This window comes from Condylura cristata, unplaced genomic scaffold (genome assembly GCF_000260355.1).
Source record: "Condylura cristata isolate star-nosed mole 26May11 unplaced genomic scaffold, ConCri1.0 scaffold00011, whole genome shotgun sequence".
Taxonomy (NCBI): domain Eukaryota; kingdom Metazoa; phylum Chordata; class Mammalia; order Eulipotyphla; family Talpidae; genus Condylura; species Condylura cristata.
In genome coordinates this window covers 12,139,088-12,161,281 of record NW_004567112.1, presented here as the reverse complement: position 1 = coordinate 12,161,281, position 22,194 = coordinate 12,139,088, and the positions used below count along the sequence as shown (strand labels likewise).

The window sequence follows — 22,194 nt, the reverse complement described above, 5'->3', positions numbered from 1 at the left end:
AAGACCATATAGACCCCTGAAATACAAATTTAGCACAAAAGACACACAAAACCAAGGTTCTGGAGGGTTATGCTAAGGTTTCAAACATAGGTTCTAAAATAACCACCAAGGCATAAAACTGCCTAAGATAGCCCTGGTTAGTAATTTTTTGTTGTGCCATTGTTAATTTAATCGTGGAGGTTGAGTCCAAGTTGAAGGATACTTCTACTCTGAATAATGCCCATGTACCAGTCCAGTGGCTTATGTAAAAATAATGACTAGTAATAAAATCCCTGCAAACTTTGAGGATTTCAGCATAGTTTAAATTTAAAACTAGAGTCTAAGTAAACCCTTAAATAAATCCTTTCCCAGTGGAAAGGAGATTAACTATAGAAGTTATCCTGAAGGAATAAATGTTCACTGCCTGCCTTTATGCATTCTGGAGTTCCTGTTTATAAATACTAAGAGAATATTGTCATTATTTTGATCAAAATAGGTGTATACCCTCCTGAAGAAGCCCCACTTTTAAAAACTTCATAGCCAAATGATCAAAGTAGCCAATAGTATAAAGTAATTAAAGAATGGGAAGATGTTTAGATTTTGTTAAAAGTTGTTGAATAGTGAGATTTCTTTGAGAAGTGCTCTGAAAGAGACCTTTTAATTCTAACTGTAAAGTTTAAATGAGAAAGATATATGCAAGGGTTTTTATTATATAATTTTCGCATTAAAGACAGCATGATTTTGAGTAGGTTTTGTAATTTTTTTTTTTTGGCTTGTGTATTTGCCCTTATAAATTGACTTTAAAATGTGTTTATCAATACTTTGTGAGACTTGATGAAATAATGGGAAAGGGCAGACATAGATTATCATTTCCATGTCAACCCCAAACTTGGCAGCTTAGAAATGACAGAAAACTCCTATTATCCATAATCTCTGTAGGTCAGGAATTCCAGAACACTTTAGCTGAGTGGTTCTGGCTCAGGGTCTCTCAGGATATGTCAGAACATCAGACAGGGATGCTGTCATTTGACAACTTGACTGGAGCTAGAGAATCTTCTCTTAAAATGGGTAACTCACATGTCTGTGGCTAAAGGCCAGTTTCCATGCCACATGGATATTTATCTAGGATATTTACTCCTAGAGTAAATATCTAAGATCAAAGAGAGTTGCCTACGGTGGCTTATATGACCCAATCTCAAACATACACACCATCACTAGAAGTGAGTCACTAACTTCTATCCATAGTCAAAAAAAAGAAAATGAGCTCCACCTTTCAAAGGGAAGATTGTGCACTCTGATCACAGTTTATTTTAGAAGTACCGCAGTCTGCCCTTTAGTCACAATTTATTTACCTTCCTCTATGTGCAAAATACATTCACTCTTTAACAGCCTTTCAAAACTCATCCCATCACACATTAGCCTGAGTTCAGAATTTCATCATCTCAGCCTTGTTCAGGTACAGATGATGCTCCTGAGTGTAATTCCTCAGAACAACCCCTCAAGTATAATTTTGCTCAGTCTGTAGGCTGGTGGACAAAAGAGACAGGTTATCTGTACACAAACGTGCATGCACACAAACACATAGTCAGTTGCCAAAGAAAACTCCTATATACAGTGTACAAAATGGGGAAAGTTAAGGGTACAAAGGAGTCACTGGTTCATGGCAGTTCTGAAATCCACCTGGGCACGTGTTTGGCAATTTCCTTAACGTTTGGACTCAGGCCCCCCGTGCGCTGTGGGGACTCTCCCTAGCGGTTGGTTTTGCCTCCTGATTTTTAGTTCCATCTTCTGAATCATTCTAGAGGTTCAGGGGTTCAGAGCTCTCTTTTCTTTTTATCTGTCTTTGTTCCTTTAGCCAAAATTTGCAGTGTTCTGCCAATATAATTACTTAAAAATTTTATGGTCTCCTGTGAATTTGGGGTTTCACTTGTTATACAAATCCCATAACCAATAAAGATCAGAATCAAAGGTATTACTATCTCATGTTTGTAAGCCTTTTATTTAAAATTCTCAGTTCATTTAGGAAAAAAAGCATTCAGGAGAGAGGCTAATATAAACAAAGTGCAATACTTTTTTATTGAGCACTTACATTGTGCCAGACCCTTGTCATATGTGCTTAATGCTATTTAATCCTCAAACAAGTCAGTCAAAGAAGTGTGAATAATCCTTGGCTTACGATCAATAAACTAAAATTTGGAGGCATTATATAACTTACTGAAGTTTTTATAGCTTAGTTAAATAATGGGGGTCAGAATTTAAACTTAAAACTCACATCTTTAACTACTGGGCTCTAGACTGCTGAGAGCATTTAATAACAATGAAAAAATTCTGCCCATGTTTCTTATCATTTTATTCATCTTCAGATTTATTCAATCAAGAAATTTATAATCGAAAGACACCTCGATGTCTGTAAATTTGAAGGATAGAGAACCTTATTGCCTTGAGCTGAGAAAAATCAAGAAATTTGTCTCTTTGATTCCAACTAACTTCATTCTAGGAATTACACTCCCTTTTATAATTTTTTTTTAATTTAAGAATGTATTTCTTAGAAATGTAGTGCCCATGGGTAAGCTATCCTAACTAGAGATTTTGTTAATGCAGTAGAAAAAATAGATAGGTCTTTCTTTCTCTAAACGCCTCAGATTATTTTACACCTTTGTCTCAGAATGAAGTGTCCGGAGCCATCTGTTGGAATTAAATAATGCCTCATTAATGGTGAAGAAGCATAAGATTAAAAAAAAAACTAACAGCATGTTGTTCAGAATAGATACTAAATTCTGACTACATGACAGATGAACATATGAATAGCTGGGTGGGCTTTGAGTCATTAAACAAACCCCTGAATGTTGTCCAGCAAGGTTTTGCTGAGCTTAACTGCTTAGTATAAGAAGCAGTTGAATTTCAGAAGAATTACATTCTTAAATATTAACACTACAAGTAGTGAATTAGATTGGTTGACAGTAGATAACAGGAGTGTAGGTGGTGAGAACTTGGGCACAAGATGATACTAATGGTTCTTAGTAACGGGGTTACTAAGTGTAAAGCTGTAAGTATGTGAAGATGAGAGAAACATCAGTGTACCTTGCATTTCAGGGTATCAGTGCAATTAAAACCTAAATGTTACAAGGTCTCATAATTAGAATAGATGATACAAAATACCATGACTTAATCTTTCGCTTCCTATTAGTTAAGACTGAGATAAAAAAGAAAGACCATCCAGAAGAAAATTTGGTTTATTTGTTTTTTCCTTTCAACAGGGCCAGTGGTAATCTATTTCCAAAATGAATTCATTTCTTAATGGAGAAATTCTAAGTAAGTTTGTTCTGCTCCTAATCCCGCTTTAGGAGAGGTCTAATATCATAACTGCAGGGTGTGTTGGGAGCAGCAAGTCTGTAATCTTGTTTCTTTTTACTCTGATTTTTCTGTCTAGTAATTGTTATGAGGTAGAACATCTAGATGTGTAGAAAATTCATCTCTGATGTGTCAGTATTAGTATTCCATTACCTGATTTTTACAAGCTAGACATTACTTATAAAAAAGACTTTCTGCTTTTTTTCTTATTATTAACTGAAATAGTACTTTAGGTCAGTTTCTCTTAGCAAATTGATCCACTGTGATTTAAAACTCTTATCTATTGCTACTTTCTCCTGAAAGTTCTAATCTAAAATGCAGAAGCAGTAAGAGCTGACATTTCAAGTTAATTCTACTTTTATTTATGATATACTTGAAAATGTATTTATATATAATGTACTCTTACTCTGTATGTATCTCAAATTTCTCATTTTTTCATGTTTTTATATTTTATGATTCCATTATGAATTCAAAGTTTATAGGATTCCACCCTAAACATTGACAGGAAATGGATACCAGGATGTGAGATTTAGATAAGGCTTTTAAGGCACCCTCTCTCTAATTTAAGCACTCTGTTTCTCACCTAGTGATTCTTTTTAACCATCCTTCTTTGGATATGTGTTTGATGAGAGAACTGCTCAAGCTATAGTTATCTACAGGGAAGCTAGATTTTCAATAGGATTTTGCATTAAAGAATTAACTTTTTTTTAATATGTATAAGATTCTGTGAAGAATCATTTCTTTAAAAAAAAATGAATTTATCCCAATATTTGAAAGACAGCCCTAATTATACAGGAAGGATTTCTTACACAAATGACAGTCCGTGAAGACTCTTTTCTAAGGCTTTGGATTTCAGTGCTAATAATCGGTGAATGAAATCTTTGCTATTGTTAGCCCAAATTTGAAAACAGATTATTTCCTTGTATCTAAGAAAGTAAAAAGAAAATCTGTTGTTGTATTAATTGGGCACTGAACTAGAGACTCAGGAAGATTTCTAGAAATGTGAAAGATGACATCCCAGCCATCAGATATTATGTTATAGTAGAGAAGGAAAAATAATCAATAATCATATAATGAGTATGCTTCGCGTAGTAAAAGCAAAAGTTAAATGAAATAGGATAGGAATAGAAGAATATGGAGATCTTCTAACTAGAGATCTTCTCCAAGAAGATGTCATTGACAAGTGTTGAATAAAGGTTAAGAATTCACTAGGAACAGAACAGTGCAAACCAGCATTTCCCCTAGGTGAAATACAGTGAGCAAGGATAGCAAGGTGTAAACTGTGACTGGTGAATGCTGGATGAACCTTATGGACTAACTTAGAGCATGAGGCAGTAATGATGGATACAGCAAATGATTAGCTTCTAGACATGGAAATTCCCAAGTACCGGACCATTTTGTCCTAAATTAGGGGTTGGCCCATGTTCTCACCGCTCACAGTTTTGATCTCTTTGTATAAATTTGTATATTAAGGTATTTATAAATGGTGCCTTTTCTGATCTAGGCTTACATCTTCATTTTACTCACCACTTATTAGCTGTGTGACATTAGGAAACTCAGTGTGAGCTTCAGTTTCCTTTATGGTAAAATGGAGTGTGTGCAGTTGCTGTGGCAATCAAATGCTATAGCAGAAAAGCATGAAGTGCTGTGCCTGGCACCCAGCAGCACATGTTTTTGTGGGACTTGATTAAATGAAGTTACACACACTATTGCTAATTTAAAGCATGTTATACCTTGTAGCAACACAGAAGATGATAATCATAATTCCTTAGACTGTATTTTGGTTTTGCCGATCTTAGAGAACCTCACTCTGATACACTGGCGTATTTAGCTTCATGTGTTCGCATACCCAAGGCATAATGACCCCCACTGCCCTCTCTTCTCTGTTCTTCTGTATCTGAGAAAGACGACATGATTTGTGCTGTGGTTTTGTGTATGTGGTGTTTGATCTTCTAACCTGACTCTTCTCTAGGAGAGACTCTAGGGAACTGTTGGCTTAATCTGACTTCAGAAGCCCAGTGTGTGACCTTGCTGCCCTGCTTGTAAGTTAGTTTCTCATTCTGCTTTGATGGAAAAATTCCCAGCTGTAATAGGACAAGTACTTTGAGGCTCATCTGCTGCTATGTTGGGTTTTTGGGTTTTTTTTTTTTTTCTTTATCTATCATTACAACCTAGTGCTCTGATCTAGCCTAAGAGGCTTATTCAGTATTCCTGATCACAACACGCCTGCTACCTTATTAGTTGTGTTCATGTTTGGTGAAAAACCACACTCTGATAAAATTAGGAAGAGATTCTATGCCAACTAAAAGTTACAGATTTGAATCTTTATTATGTTTACTTATTAACATGCCAACTTCGAATAAATATCATCTATCTCAAGACTTTGTTGTAAGATTCAGATGCATCAGCAATAAAAGGATTGATTTACTAGTGGAAGATTTTAGTAGAAAGGAGATTTAGGTACCTATCATAAACATAATTAAAATTTTTATTCCTTTCGCATAAATTTATTGATAAATTTTGTTTAAAGATTTATTTATTTATGCATATAGAACCAGGGTACAGGCCAGAGGAGCAGGGCAGTGAAACGATTCACCAGAAACAGAGTGGGGAGCAGAACAGGCAGACTGATGAAGTACAATGTGAGAGGAGCAGCAGGCGAGACAGGAGAGGTCTGCTGGGTCATGTGGGTCACCTCCGGACTGGGGGATAGAACTCACACTAAAGCGGTTGTAGCTAGCTTGCAATGCTGCATCCTAACCCATTGTGTCAACAGGGAGGGCCAGATTTATTGATAAATTTTAAAACCACTGGGTCCAGTTTTTATAAGTAACTTGACTTATTCAGTAATTATCTGAACAATATTTCAAAAATATTTGAAACATCAAAAAATTAGTTAATAAATGTTCTTGACAAAACCACTAAATTTTTGCAACTGAAAAATTCTCCTCTGTTGAAATGAAAAGATGAAGAAAATATAATTTACTTTGAAAAATGTTCTTTTCCTATACTGCAGAGAAGCTGTGCTAACCGTAACAGGGGAAATTCCTATTTTTCCCTCAGTTAATTTCAGAAGAATTTATACATGCCTCTATGACAGGGACCATCCCAAAGCTTTAAGATGGTACTCACCCAGTTGGGAAATGCATGGAAGCGAGAAGAATTTCCACTAACAAGGAAACATTAATCTGAGTGCTTGCCTCTGACATTTACTAGCTGTGTGACCTTGAACAAGTTTTTCAACCTTTTTTATTTAGCTTTCTCATCCCACCCTACAGAAATTTCTCATCAATTTCATAAATATTTGTGATTCTCTTGAGAAACTGCTTGGTTTGTAATCCAAAAACCATTATAAATCAGCATACTGAGCAGATTATCTTGATTCATGCTGACTATTAAAGCATTTAGACAGAATTTAACTCATCACTAACATGCAGTTTTTTATCGTGCACTTCGTTTCTTAGCCTGGCTCTCACCTCCTTATGCTTGTTTACTCTTTAGCTTAATTTTTCTTACCTATATTTATTTTTGATCACTTTAATCTATGGGATCTATATTAAAATTTTCCTGGCATAACATTAATAGTATATTCAACAAAATAAATAATGCCCACTCCTCAGAGATATTCTAATGTAAAATAAATGAGTCATGCACACCTAAGATTATTGGTTATAGCTGCTTTAACTAAGAAATGTTGAAATGGAATTTGGTTTTGAAGGGAAGATAAAGCCTCAGAAGAGCAGACTGGCCCATTGCCACATGTCCAGAAGTTTTCTGTAGTTTATATAAAGATAAATGAGCATATCTGGAAGATTCTTTTCCTTTCAGCCTTAAACATGGTAAAATACTCATGTTACTCGTCTGTATGAAGCCATCCATCCATCTTACATATAGCTTACAACGATTTTATCTTCACAAGGTCTTCGAAATGTATTAATGGAGTTTTCTGATAAATGTGTCTTTGTAGAAGATACAGGATAATTCTCTGGTTTAAATCATATATTTAAATGAAGTAGAAGCGGTCAGTAGAATTAGATGTTTAGAATTTTTTTAAATTGTGATAATGGTTTATATTTAATAAGCCTTAAATTTGTTAAAGTAAAACCATGGTTAACTGGCAAAAGCTGCTTCATGAAGCCAGAATCTAAATGTGGTGATAATTAGTATTTTTTTAATTACTCAAACATCCACCTTTCATTTCTGATCAAGCAGAAATTAAAGCAGTTTCTCTTGGAATGGACACTTTCCCAAAATTAGCCCAAGAACTTCAGTTTCTTACACACCCCAGAAGTGTCAGAGGCTTCTATAGCCGTGTGCAGTGTCTGTGTTCGTGACAGTCTGCAGGACTCTAAGACCTGGTCAGCGCACCAGTGTCATGCACCTTCCTGTCCTCTTGGTGGTGATGTTGAAATGAGTTTTGCGCAGACCAACATAAGATGCAGGTTCACTGTTGACCCAGATCCTGCACAGGTAGCCAGGGTACAGGGAGGATGAATCCCTCTTATGTATTCAACTTAGTTAAGGTGTCTCATGGTGCTCTCAGTTCTCAGCTTTTTCAGTTCATGGCACAGATGCCTGTCATCTGTTGTTCTGAAAGCAACATGAGCATTGAGTCTCCCACCTCCTAGTCTCAGAATCACATTTTCCCTTCCCACCGTTGACTCGTACATCATCATTATTATTTTTTTTTCAAAAAGGTCTCTTTCTGGACAACTCTAAGTGATTCAAACATCTTTTAATCAAGGCCACATCAAAATAGGAATCTCATCCCCAGTCCTACAAGGAAGGCTATTGTCAGTGACTCAGAGGAGATTTATCCTTTAGGGGAGATTGCCTCTGTAATCTCCAAGACCCCTCTTAGCCCTCTTAAAAATAGTGATTCCAAAGCAATTTCCTGCCTTCTCCCTCTTAGGTAAAATGGGAAAGAATTTAACGGCATGCCTGGCAGGGCATTCTACCACATATGTAACCAATCTCAAATAGAGGAACAAGGTTTAGGTGATTTATATTGCAAGAACCTTCATTTTTTAAATGAATGAAAATAGACACAAGCAAGGGAACAAATGATGAATTTAATAAAATGGTGTTGGAAAGACAAAGCCAGCTGTGTCAGCTAATGTCAACTGGGAATTTCCAACTGAGGCATCATCCTAGCAACTCAAGGCTGACTAGAATAGAGTTCTCTAACTTTTCAGAATTTTGATATAAAAACACTGTTTCTGCCACAAAGCCCCCCCCCCCCAAAGTTGTATCTATATCTGATACAATACAGCAAAACTCCAGAACAAGAACACACAGAACCCAAACTTGGAAACAAAAAATCCTTTCTTTTGTACAGAGTCACAGAAGTTCTCAAGGCTTCTTAATCAGTTTGCTTTCAGTTTATGGAGCTAAGAAATTACCCTGGAAATCATAAAATGAAAGCCCCGAGTTTCTGAGTTTTAGGAAAGACTTTTGCTATGAGTTGCACTGTAGTCAGAAAGTACCCCATTCAAATAGGGACTCTGGTCTCACCTTCATAATGAGGCTGGTAGGCAAGGAATCAACCTCTACGCTGTTCAAGTTGCATATTATTAACAGAGTTGTTTTATCTGCCCATGTCTGTAGTAGATATTGTAATATCTCACTTTAAGTCTTTGAGGTTAAGAATGCCTAGTGATTTTTTCTTCATTGGAAAGCAAGCTTCTTGCTGCTTCTTCTAGTATTTCAATTTTATTATGTATTTTATATTTGCTGAAAATTATATAGATGAAAGCTGGTATAAAGCGGACGGGGGAAAGATTGATTATATCAAAACAAGTTATGTTTAAGTCATTCTGCTTCAAGTGAGAGGTACGTGCTCAGTGGTGACTTTTCTGTGTTACAGGCCTTTCGGGAAGACCTGGAATGCCTTATTCAAGAACAGATGAAGAAAGGTCACAACCCAACTGGATTACTAGCACTACAGCAGATTGCAGATTACATCATGGCCAATTCTTTCTCAGGCTTTGCTTCATCTCCTCTCAGTACGTCAGTTTGGAAAAGTTAAACTGTAATTGGTTAAACTGTAATTGTATCTCTGTTTTGAGCACTGTGTGTCTCTGACAGTATATTCTGTTCAGGCTCAACCTTTAAGTCTACTACTGGGAATGGTATTAGAATCTCTTCCTTTTTTCAGAACCAGATTTACTGGGATTTGTGAGGATTACAAAATAGTTACAAGACAATGTATACTTGTATATGCAGACTAGCTGCATGTATATTTAGTTGCAGAGACATAGCATGGTGCACAAAAGGTTAAAACTGCAATGTAACTATAGAGGAAAACATTACAAACCAGTTCATCAAAGATTTCCTTTTATTAGGCATCATGCTATGAACTCAGAGTTAAATTAATTTTTGGCTGGAGTGGACTGAGGAAATTTTATGGGGAAAGAGGCCAGGGTTTATGCATGGAATAGTTAGAACATGGTGTAGAGGGGTTCAGACATTTCCTCATTCAACAGCTCTTTAATGAGAGCACCAGTTTGGTGAACTGAACACTAACGATTCCAAGAATCAGAAGGTGTTGAGTTCTAGTACTTTACGGAAGTACTTTGAGCCAGATTTGGGCAGGACTCTCTAAAACCAGGGCAGGTGCACAGATTGGGAGAGAGGACATCTGCAGCCTTCACATCAGTCAGGGAGTTTGTGTTGCTCTTTTCCTTCTCTTCCCTCCCTTCTTCTTTGTTGCAGATTTACAAGTAAGAGTTGAATGAGTTAAAATGCTTTCAAAATAGAGGAATGGCATTAAGAGATGTGATGAGAGGAATATGCCATGTTAAGATACAGGAGGAGAGGAAAAGAACTTGATGAAGGAGAAAGAAGCAGGAGAAAAGGGAGCAGGAACATTGAAAGAAAGAAAAAAAGAAAAGAGAGCAGGAGATCCAGGATAGTATCTCACAGGCTGAAGAGGAATACTAGGAAAGACGTGGTATAAACTGTATACCACTGTAAAGAGGTCAAAGAAAATGAGGGCTGAGTAAAAGTTGAACTTCCTAGCAATTGGCTCATTAGAGACCAAAATAGTTTTTGTTACTTAGTGAGGACAAGAGACCTTTGTTTAAGTGCTTTCTTTTCCCTTTGAAATATTTTTTATTTGAATTAAAACAACAAGAGATACTAGAACAGTAGGAGCCTCCCTGATGTCATAGAGGTTAAATCTCAGCACTATCACCACTGCAGCCTGAATTCAATCCCCACCAGGGAGCTAAGCCACATATGGCACAGCAGACCTCTCCTGTCTGGCCCACTGCTCCCCTCAGGAGTGTATTTCAATAGATCCTCCTGTTGAGCTCCCCACTCTGTCTCTGGTAAGTTTTCTCACCCCCCACACCTCTGGCCTACACCCAAGTTCTTCTGTGTATAAATCTTTTTTAAAAGCTAGAAAAGTAGCTTTCTGCAAGATTGTCACGTCAAAAAATTAGCAGTGATTTCTGTATAATAACAACCTTGGGGGGTCTTGTGACCATTTCCCCAGTACTATGTCACTTTTTTTTTCTTTATAATATAATAGTTTATTTTTACATCATTTTGTACTTTTTTTTTTCCACCTCAGTTGTAATCCCCATTCGTTTCCCATCACCAAGTCACCCGTGTGCCATCACCATAGTCCTGTGCACTTCCCTCCCCACCCCCCCACCCCCGTTTTTGAGCTGGAAAAGATCATGCTTAGTGAGATAAGCCAGAAAGAAAAAGAAAAATACCGGATGGTTTCGCTCATAGCAGGAGTATAATGGACCAGTTGAGAAAATAATAAGAATCATGAACAGCCATATACCAGAGACATTTTGTGGGGATGGAGTGGGGAATGGGATCAAAAACTTTGTCACTTTTTAACAAGTACTAGATGAACCGCTTTTACCAAGCAAACAAAAAGTGCTGATACACACGTGCTCTCGGCATACTTTTCTGCAGAAAGATAAGCTAGTGAAGCGTAGTGTGGGCTGGTAAGTCTCAAATCATGAGTTAAAAGGCGAGGACCTTCCCAGACCAAGGCTGCTGTCTGGGAACTCGTACTAGGTGAGGGCTAACTTGATCTTAACCTCTCTTTTCCTCTCTCAGCTCTTGGCATGGTCACACCTATCAATGACCTTCCGGGGGCAGACACGTCCACCTTTGTGAAGGGAGAAAAACTTACACGCTGTAAACTCGCCAGCCTGTACAGACTTGTGGACTTGTTTGGATGGGCTCACCTGGCAAATGCATACATCTCAGTGAGTCCTTTGGCTTCAGTTCTTTTTATAAAATCCGAACGAGGAAACAACTCTACTCTTCTCACCTTCTCTTAAGTCCAATTTCCAACTTACCCCTGAACCGTGCATGCTGGATCATAACCTAATCCTGATTTAAATCTTACCTCTAAGGGAGCCATTACCCCAACTTTCGCTCTTTATCTGTTGCTCCTTTTATCCAGGAAGAAACTCTTTGGCAGAATTTTCTCTCTTGATTTTAGTTATATATGAGCATCAATGGCATTTAAAAGCATATGGTGCAGGAAAAAATAGAAGGGGTCATGGGAGTTTACTCCCTGATCTTTATTTTTTTTAATATATTTCCCCTTTCATTATCTTATTTTCATGTTGCCACATTTGGAAACAAGAGGATGTTGGGAAGCAACGGCTTAAAATACCCTGTGATGGAAACAGAATAGATGCACAGCCCAGTCCTCACACAACCTCTCTCCCTTCTCTCCGTTCTTAGTTCCCCCTCCATGTTTACTTTAATTCCTTCCTAGGAAGAGATTCTGTTCTCTTTCCTTTTCCCCTTTTCCCTTTAATTTCCTTGTTGTCAACCAGAATGAGAATACTTGTTATTTTTTGTTAAATAAAATTGTTTCTCATTAATTCAGCTGACCCTGAGTGACTTTAGAAACTCCATAATAGCATTTTAGGTAAGTCCAGTAAATGAAAAACTAATGCAAGAATTTTTTAACAAATACTTGAGGGTTGAGGGGAGAAAACCTCACAAGGAAGTTTCATGTTGCACACATATAATTTTTGTTTTGTTGTTTTCTTCCCACACACTCCTCATCTCTTAACAGTATTTGTTGTAAATATATTCTGCAAAATATGGACACCTCATAGTAATTCCCTATTGTTTCTTTCTTTCTCCCAGGTAAGAATAAGTAAGGAGCAAGATCACATTATAATAATTCCTAGAGGCCTATCTTTTTCTGAAGCCACAGCCTCCAATTTGGTATAATTTTCATTCCTATGTTACTTTTTCCTATGTTCCCTTATACTTCTGACAGGTTTTAGCTTTTAGCACAGGCTACAACAAGAGGAGGTATACTTGGAAGAATATGTTAGTGAACAGGGAATAGTTTGAAAAATTATATTGATTTTAAAGAAAAACTTTAGGGTTCAAGAAAAACAGGGTAATGGAAAATAATAAATGAGTTGGTTTTATCAACGGTTTTATAAGCCGTTCATGTTTGGAAAGAATTCCTGAATGGATTCCCACCTTGTACACTCTGGAGTATATTTTAGAACACACCGTCCCCCCCCCCCCCACACACACACAGCCTGTGTATATTTTGTACGGAGATTAGACACAGTTCACTTGATGTAAAGCTAAGACCTAACTTCTGTTGTTTTGTTTTTCCATGATAGTACTAGCCAGTTTTCGCCTTTACAACAGGAACTGGAAGTGTTCAAGGCAGTTTAGTGAAAGCCAAACTTCTAGACCTTGAGTGGAGAGCTTACTAAGTCAGTCAGCTTTTTCAAAACTACTTGTTGCTAAGTAAGTTTTTCATAAACTTGCAGGCTGTTTCATAAAGTTTTATGGGAACAGGCCACTCCCATTGTTCTACTGTTGATAATGGCTACTTTTGTATTGTGGGTGGTAGCATTGAGTAGTTGCAACAGAGGTGCCCAAAGTCTAAAATATTTACAGTCTGGTCTTTAGTAAAATGTTTGTCACCTCTTGGTTTAGCATATAGGACATGAGCAGATGTTGATAAACAGGTACCAACTAAATGTCTTTCTGCTTGTTCCAGGTGAAGGTCAATATAATAGGAGAAGTGGTTGATCAAGGGAGTACTCATCTGAAAATTGACCATACAGGATTCAGTCCACATGCTGCAATCTATTCAACACGTCCTGACGTGAAGTGTGTGATCCACCTCCACACACTTGCCACTGCAGCTGTAAGTCATAGCCGTAGCCACGCCAGCATTTGCTCAGGGAAAGGTGTTATTTGCATGATGCCTTACATGATGCACTCTTTCAACTCCAGCCACTCAATATCATTTTTAAAATAGTAATACTAAGAAAGCAAATGCTACTATTTTAGGACACAGCTAGAGAGAGTATTTGAATTTTTAAATTAATCAACAAGTCATTCTTTGGTGCAAAGAATTTTCATGCTATTTGTTACATACATACCAATGATAATAACATGAATCAAGTAGTATTTAAGAAGTCCTTCATTCTTTTCTGAAAGAAGCAAAGTATTAAAGTGGGAAGTGAGCTGGCCTGTTAAACACGTGAATTAGGGTGCTTCCTGAGCCGACTTAAGAATCAGGTTTCTGTGAAACCATATTTCATACCTAAGTGTGTTATCTTGGCATGGACCAAATGAAACAGGTGTCTTCCATGAAGTGCGGGATCCTTCCAATCTCTCAAGAGTCCCTGATCCTGGGAGATGTCGCCTATTATGACTACCAAGGGTTACTTGATGAACAGGAAGAGAGAATTCAACTGCAGAAAGTTCTGGGACCCAGTTGTAAGGTATGTAGTAGAATTTCTCACCAAGGAGCTATTTTTGTTTCTCTTGCTGTTGATGAAAACAGTGTGAGCTATGCCAGCTATTTAAAGTTTGGGGATTCTGTTTCAGGTGCTGGTACTCAGAAATCATGGTGTGGTAGCACTTGGAGAAACCATTGAGGAGACTTTTCATTATATTTTTAATGCACAGCTGGCCTGTGAGATTCAGGTAGGAAAAATTATCTGCCCACCCTGCCCTTTTTCTTGTTTTGTTGTTTACCTGGTTAATTGAATTTTGTGCTTACTTATTTCTAAAATACTATTTGGTTGGTAGCTTGTTGCTTTAGTCTTTTGGGTCAGGAAAGGAGTGGGAAGTGCACAAAGGACTGTGGTGATGGTGCACAGGTGAATTGGTGGTGGAATTTTCATGGGGAAACCATACAGTGTGCAACAAGGACACTGAAGGATGATAGGATAAAAATATTTTTTTTTAAATAAAAGAAGGTCTGTTGTGCTTAGTGATTTCAGTTTACTCTTGAATTAAAAATACGAAGAAAATTAAAATTCACACAAATCTGTCTCTTGTAAACATCATTTTTCCATAATCCTATATTTTAAAGAAGTATAATTGCACATTTCTCTGTTTTCATGCTCTGGTATTGTGGTGTCTTGAGAAACAAAGGCATCCACCAGTGCACCAGTGAGCAAAGATGGGTTTCTCCTCTTTTCAAGTAAAGCAAGCATATTCTCTTTAAGTAGTTGATGATAATCTTAAAAAAAAAAAAGAGGTGTGTGTGGGGGGTGAGTGTAGCAATTTCAACTTGTTCTAAGAAGCAACTTTTTTTTTTACTTTCCTGGCCATTCTTTTCTCAAATAAGGCTATTAAAAAGCCCAAATTAAATTTAACATAGCAAGTTATTTTCTACTTAAATATCCTTAAATTCATAGTATAGTGCCTATATTCCTTTAAAATTATAACTTTCAGCAAAAGTATTTACCACATAGTCATGGGAAAATGGCAAGGAAAGAACCTCAAAATTTGGCAAGAAACATTAGTTTCTTGAAATACATTCAAAGGTATGACTGTTTTCTCTTGTGGAGAGTGAGAGTCCTGGATATTACCTCTCCCAGGTACTTTGACAAACATTACCTTCAGGTATTTCACAAACTTTTGTTCCTGGTAGCCTGATGATTGATTAATTATGGATACTTGCTGAATTTAAATTGCGCCTTTTGAAATGTAAGTTGCCCATTATAGCCTTTACAGTTCTGTGCCTGTGTCTTCTGCCCTTGGCTACAGGTGCAGGCATTAGCAGGGGCCGGTGGAGTAGACAATCTGCTTATACTGGATCTTCAGAAGTATAAGGCTTACACGCACACCATCGCAGCATCCGGAGGGGGAGGCGTGAATATGGGTTCCCATCACAAATGGAAGGTTGGCGAGATTGAGTTTGAAGGGCTCATGAGGACTCTGGACAACTTGGTAAGTGAAAAATTTAACAAACTAGGACGTCATATCTTCAGATTCAGTGGCAGATGCGTCCATTTCCCTTGGGTTTGGAACATGTTCCTTCTCCCAGGTGCTCAGTTAGGCCCTAGGAAGATGTTCCAGTGTATCTATCTTAACCTATTTGAAAGAAGCAAATAGTGAAACATGCAAATGACACCTTATCTAGGTTTTCCCTCTTCCACAAGGGTCAGGTGGCAGATGCCTTTGGACTGAGGAGCAAAGACATAAACAAGCATGCCAACCTAGCCCATAGCTAGGGAAAAGCCAGCTGATAGCTAGGGAAGTGTTTATAGTCAGCAATTTTAAAATTACCTTTGTTGGAAACAGTCATATGAGTGGAAATCACATTGGCAGCTGGAGTCAGCTTTAACAAGATCTTGAAATTTGCTTCATTTTAACTCTAGTGTTACATGAAGCTTTTGGAGGGACAGGGGAACCTTTTCCCTTTGTTTTTCAACAAAGGAGTCATTTTGAATTATTTGCTTAAAAAATTAGACAATAAATGATGTGTTGATACAGATTGTTTCAAATGTGTTTTTTTCCTCCCTTAGGGGTATAGAACAGGCTATGCTTACAGGCACCCTCTCATTCGGGAGAAGCCTCGGCACAAAAGTGATGTGGAAATCCCAGCAACCGTGACTGCTTTTTCCTTTGAAGATGATGTGGTGCCACTCTCTCCTCTCAAATACATGGCCCAGAGACAGCAGCGTGAAAAAACAAGATGGCTGAACTCCCCAAATACTTACATGAAAGTAAATGTACCTGAGGAGTCTCGGAATGGGGAAACCAGCCCCAGGACCAAAATCACAGTATGCCAGTGTTTCACTCAGTTTGCCTTTACTAAATATTTTGCCTAGTTTTTCATGAATTGAAAGTTTTAGTTCAAAAATATGAGGAATTTTGGTGACTGTTGGCCTTCTTTAAAGGTTGTAATGCAGGGTAAATGAGAAGACTCTTCCATCTATGTGCTTTTATCATACTGTAGATGATCACCAGAATGTTCCCTTTATAAAATGCTGGTCATGGGGCTTGGCCTTTTCTATCCACCAAAGATAAAGTCTAGGAGCTAAATCTTAAGAGAAGCTAAATCTTTGAGTCAACTTTTGGTGATGTCTTGGCCATCATCGACCCTTAATTCAGTAGACAACTCTGAATGTGAGTTCATGTGAGATTAACCTCCATGTGCCTCATTCCCAGCTCCCTATTTAGAGATACCAAGAGGAGAACATTTAATTAGTGGTATAATTAAGTACTCATATGGACAGTACCAGCCTTACTTTTAAGTGATGCTGATTGTGAGCCTTTCTTCTAATTTATATGAGATGTATACTGACTGACCACTAATTACAGTTGGTGAAATTCTCTAGAACATCCTAACTTACCCCTCCTTGAGTGAACAGTTACTGAAAACATATATTTCTTAACACATATTTCACTCTAGAAATTTTTTTATTCTTTAGTGGATGAAAGCAGAGGACTCCTCTAAAGTTAGTAGTGGGACACCTATCAAAATTGAAGATCCAAATCAATTTGTTCCCTTGAACACAAACCCAAATGAGGTATTAGAAAAGAGAAATAAGGTAAGATGTGATCTTCCATGGTGAGGGGAGACACGTTTGTGCTGTTCTGTTTAAATCACTCCTTGTTATAGTTAAGGCTCTGTCTATAGAAAGCTTGGAAGTTGAATTCAATATACTTTTAGCACGAAACGACTCCAGTTCTGTACTAGTCGCAGGCGAGTAGGCTACAGAGGAAGTAGTAAACATGTCTCCGCCTTTAAGAGCCCTTGTGTTAGTGGAAAAAGTAGTGCTCCAACACTTTAGGACGAGGAAATCGCATGTCAAGAAGAGTGGAAGAGATTAAGATGTTGTCAGAATGGAAAAAGAGGGCTCTGTGGTTGTGGGAACTGCAGAGGCACTTAACTCTGCGTGGTCAAACAGTGCTAAGCTTCAGAAAGAGAAAAAGGACAGGACATCGACATATTGCCCCAAAGAACATGTAAGAATGTGTTGTTACTGTTTTTCAATTCAGATTCGAGAACAAAACCGATATGATTTGAAAACAGCAGGACCACAATCTCAGTTGCTTGCAGGAATTGTTGTGGATAAGCCTCCTTCTGTAAGTCTGTGAAGTAATATGATCTTTGCTTCTGATCTGTCACCTTAATTTCTTTACCTTTTAAAACATGAATGTTTATTTTTACTGAAGTTAAATAAAACACAAGTTTAAAAATTCAAATAATCTGCAAGAGTTAAAATATCACCTTCAACTCCCAATAACCATGGTTTATCAATTTTAGATCTCACTTGTATTTCATTGAATCTTTGTCATCAACTATGAGAAAAAAAAGGTTTTTTGTATCATCCTACATATCACTGAGAGTAACAGTTCTGGCAATTATAACAGTAGGAAGTCATTTAATTATAAGTTAAACCTGTGTTTCAAAGATGAGAAACTGTGATGGTAGAATGTATCTTGGCACTAATGAAAGATAGCAGATGAGGATCTAACCTGTGTACTCACACTTTTTCATTCTTCCAGTAACATTACATTGTTAGTGTGTGACTGAGGGGCACCCAGGGACCCCCAGATTTGCACCCTCTAAAGTGTCTGGCTGTTCATGCACACAGAGACTCTCAATATGAGAGATCTTTAATAGAACTGTGTGCATAGAGAAAAAAGAAAGGAAGGCTATTCTAATTAAAACACTAATTAAAACCCAAATAGGGTTGCCCCAAGAGGGCACCTGATGCCCAAAAGCTTGCCATAAGTGTAAGTGACCTTCTTGCAGGGAACCCCCCAGGAAGGGGGAAAAAGAGACCAGACAAGTTTGAGACAAAGGGAGCAAAAATCAAAGTACAAGAGAACAGCTGACAATTCCACCCCACCCCCCCATCTCTTTTCCATGTATTTCCTTCCCAGAGTACCCAGGTGCCAATTGGGCTGCAGGAACGAGCGCTCTCTCTTCTATCTGAGCCCCGCCTTCATGCCATAGAGCTTCAGCCACCATTAAGTGGGGCAGAGCCATGTACATCCCCTTACACAGGGATGTCTCTGTAACAGTATCCCGTTTTTGTTTTTGTTTTTTTTGCTAGCTCAGCTTTCAGTGTTCATGTTATTAAATATTTACTGCTGAGCCAAGTAGTATCCCATAATTATGTCTCCTTTCTTACACAGCTTTTCTGCCCCGTAGTTAAAAATTGGTTTTTTCATTAGTTTAGTGTGCTTCCCACTCACTACCCACTTAGTTCTCCTCAGATTTACAGAATTGTATCATTGCTCTTAAAAATCATTTTCTGGGGCCCTCCCTGGTGGCGCAGGGGGTTAAAGCACTGCACTAAGAAGCTTAAGCCACTTCCACATGAGTTCAATCCCCGTCTGCCCCAGAGGATATCCACATGGCGCGGCAGACCTCTCCTGACCCGCCCGCTGCTCCCCTCAGCAGCGTACTTCGTAGATCTGCCTGTTCTGCTCCCCACTCTGTCCCTGGTGAATCCTCTCGCCCTCCGCATCTCTGGCCTGTACCCCAGTTCTGTATGAATAAATAATTAAAAAAAAATCATTTTCTGGCCCTCCCTGGTGGCGCAGCAGATTAAAGCACAGCACTGAGAATCTAAAGCCGCTTCCGCATGAGTTCAATTCCCGCCTGCCCCATAGGTGACCACATGGCGAGGCAGACCTCTCCTGACCCGCCCGCTGCTCCCCTCAGCAGTGTACTTCGTCGATCTGCCTGTTCTGCTCCCCACTCTGTCTCTGGTGAAGCCTCTCGCCGCCCCTGAGCCTCTGGCCTGTGCCCCAGTTCTGTATACACAAATAAATAAATATTTTTTAAAAAAAATCATTTTCCACAGGGTCAAAGGTAAAGGTGATAGGTCACAGTTCCAGCTTTCTGTAGGCCTGTTCTGGTCAGGCCTGGTTGCTCTTCAGGCGACCACACCAGCTTGCCCTGGGGATTCCTGTGCTGGCCCCCATCACCCACATTGACCTTCTTGACATATTCCTTTATCTTGGCGTTCATACTCTAATAACTTTCCAAGAAAAGACATATAGTAGGTAACCATCTGAAATTACTGTGTTCAGCTTTATATGTGCATTAATTGGGTATAGAATTCTAGACAGGAAATAATTTTCCCTCCTGAACATGAAAAACATCGCTCTCTGTCCCCAACTCCATCTTGTAGATGAGAAGTAGGAGAGCACTGGGGTTCATGTACCTTCGTAGGGACCCTTCTTTTTTTCTTTTCCAGAAGACAAATCTGCTTTCTTTTATTGGCTTTTCAGTAGGTTTAAATCCTTGAGGGTACAGCACACATGGGTGCACGTGGCTCTGTGTCCTAGGGCCTGGGCAGGAGTGTTGCTTCAGAATGTGTCCGGACCACACCGCTGTTTTCAAGGGCACGAATTACCTTTCCTCAAATGACTCTAGTTTTATTCAGTTTGTCAGCAGGAGTCACTGTGTTGTTCTTTGTACACTCTGTTTTTTCTAAGCCCAGCTCTTGCCGTGACAGAATTCACTTTTCTCACCTCCCAGTCTGAGAAGAGCAGTGTGCGCCCTCTGGCTCTGGAGTCCTGCTTAGACACGGCCCAGCACAACAGCCTCCCCCATGTGTCAGATGTCCTGCTCCCGCAGGCCGGGTCATGTGCCTGAGTCTGCCGCACCCACTTTTGCTCCTTCAGGGCTTTTCTTCATCCCTGCTGTTATGTAATGCTCTGATGGTGCCTTCAAATCCTAGCCTTCAGTTTGGGGTTTTTGTTTGTTTTAATATTTATTTTGTAGTTTTTCCCCTTCAATTTTTTTTCTTTCAAAATACACCATTAATTGGACCTGATTATTTTCTTCCCTACTTTACATCTTTTGTCTTTATAATCCTATTTTATGGGCAATTGGCTTGACTTAATTTCTAACTTCTATTTCATTTATATTTTGATTACTCCCTTTTTAAAAAGGAGTTTTTTAAAAGGTGTTCCTTTTTAAAAAAATAACTTTTGGGCCTTTCTTTCATGAATATAGTATTTACCTCTTACTGCTCTAAGGGAATCGGTTTTAAGTTTTCTTCAGCTGCCTTTATCTCTTCTGACTTCCCTTTTTCTTGTTTATTCTGGTCTCTTACTCCATGTTGGAACTTTACCTCAAGTGTCTGCTCACCAGGGGCAGTCTGTTCAAGAATGAGACATTGAAAGCCAATCAGAGGCTCTGGGTGTGTGCAGAGTTGGGGAATTGGTGAGCTTCACTGTGGGTAACTGGATTTATGCTGTGTTGTTTCTCTGGGATCCCCAAATATTAATACCTGTAGTTATTTTGTAGAGTATTTGATTATCAGGAAGATTCTTCAGCCTCTGCTCATTCTCCCACCAGCTTTCTGGGAACCCCCAGCTATGCTTTGTGCCCTCCAATCAGTCGTTCTGAAGAATTGAATCTCCGAGGAGGGAGCGAGACCAGTGCTTCTTTGTGTGGACAGACAGGAGCACCTGCATCCACCTCCTCTGATTCACACTTTTCTTAATTAATTTACTTTCTTACATTGTTATTAATTCTGGAACAGTGTTTGATTTCTCTCCTCAGGGGTAGTCCTCATATTTCTCCCACACCATAGCACCTGTGAGCCAGCTCCACAATGCTCTTCCCTCCTCTCCTTGACCCCTCTGCTCACAGAGCTGTATGCCTCAGCTCTGTGGGAAACTCAGAAGGTTTATCTTTCTCCAGCCCCTTTCCTTGGCTTCTCTATATTCTGCATGTAAGTGAAACCATGGGGTACTTCCCTTCCCTTCTGACTTCTTTTAGCAGCTCTCTCCATGTTGCACAGGTGGCAGGAGTTTATCTTTCTGGACCTGCTGACAGTATTTTGCTCTGTATACCCGCATCTTCTTAACCCATTCATCTATTTTGAAATATTTAGTGTGTTTCCATATTGTGGCTTTTTAAATAGTACTGCAATAAACATGGGGGTACAGGTGTCCTTTTGAACTAGTGTTTTTGTGTCCTTTGAGTATATTCCTAGGAGTGGAATTGCTGGATCATATGGTAGATCAGTTTTCCATAGTAGCTCAACCAGTTTGCATTCCCACCAGCAGTGTAAGAGGGTCCCCTTTTCACCACATCCTCACCAACATTTGTTGTTTGTTTTTCTTTTTTCATATGTGCCATTCTCATAGCTGTGAAGTGGTATCTCATTGTGTTTTTGGTGTTCATACCCCTGATAGTAGGTGATGTTGAACGGTTTTTCAGCTGTCTGTTGGCCATTTGCATTTCTTCTTTGGAGAAGTGTCTTTTCAGTTCTTCTGCCGTTTTTTCATTGAATTGTTTGCTTTGTTTTGTTCATGTGTTTAAATTCTTGTAGACCTTTGATATCATTACTTTGTCAAGTGTATGGTGTGCAAGTATTTCTCCCATTCAGTATGGTGTCTCTTCATTTAGGTTGCTGTCTCTTGCTTCTGTACAGCAAAGGAAATAATAGTCACAGCAGTTTGTATTCTCCTTTGTTTTCCTTCTTCTGATGATGAGTCCTCAAAGATGTTTCTTAAGTTTACATCACGGAGTGCTCTACCTTCTATATGTTTTCTTCTACATATTTTATGATTTCAGGTCTTGCATTCAAGCCTTTTATCCATCTTGAGTTTTTTTTTTTT

The 22,194-nt window shown here is 38.6% G+C and overlaps 1 protein-coding gene across 3 annotated transcripts in view; it reads left to right on the top strand.

The window, feature by feature from the left end:
• Nucleotides 1-22,194, top strand: part of ADD3 (adducin 3 (gamma)) — a 112,547-nt gene that overhangs the window by 82,661 nt on the left and 7,692 nt on the right. For all 3 annotated transcript variants that reach the window (XM_012723750.1, XM_004680451.2, XM_012723751.1), the window contains exons 3-12: nucleotides 9,197-9,335; nucleotides 11,413-11,564; nucleotides 12,466-12,546; nucleotides 13,349-13,498; nucleotides 13,938-14,081; nucleotides 14,188-14,286; nucleotides 15,358-15,540; nucleotides 16,119-16,376; nucleotides 17,028-17,147; nucleotides 17,599-17,685. In XM_012723750.1, coding sequence (XP_012579204.1) covers nucleotides 9,197-9,335; nucleotides 11,413-11,564; nucleotides 12,466-12,546; nucleotides 13,349-13,498; nucleotides 13,938-14,081; nucleotides 14,188-14,286; nucleotides 15,358-15,540; nucleotides 16,119-16,376; nucleotides 17,028-17,147; nucleotides 17,599-17,685 — 1,413 coding nt within the window. The remainder of the gene's footprint in view (nucleotides 1-9,196; nucleotides 9,336-11,412; nucleotides 11,565-12,465; nucleotides 12,547-13,348; nucleotides 13,499-13,937; nucleotides 14,082-14,187; nucleotides 14,287-15,357; nucleotides 15,541-16,118; nucleotides 16,377-17,027; nucleotides 17,148-17,598; nucleotides 17,686-22,194) is intronic.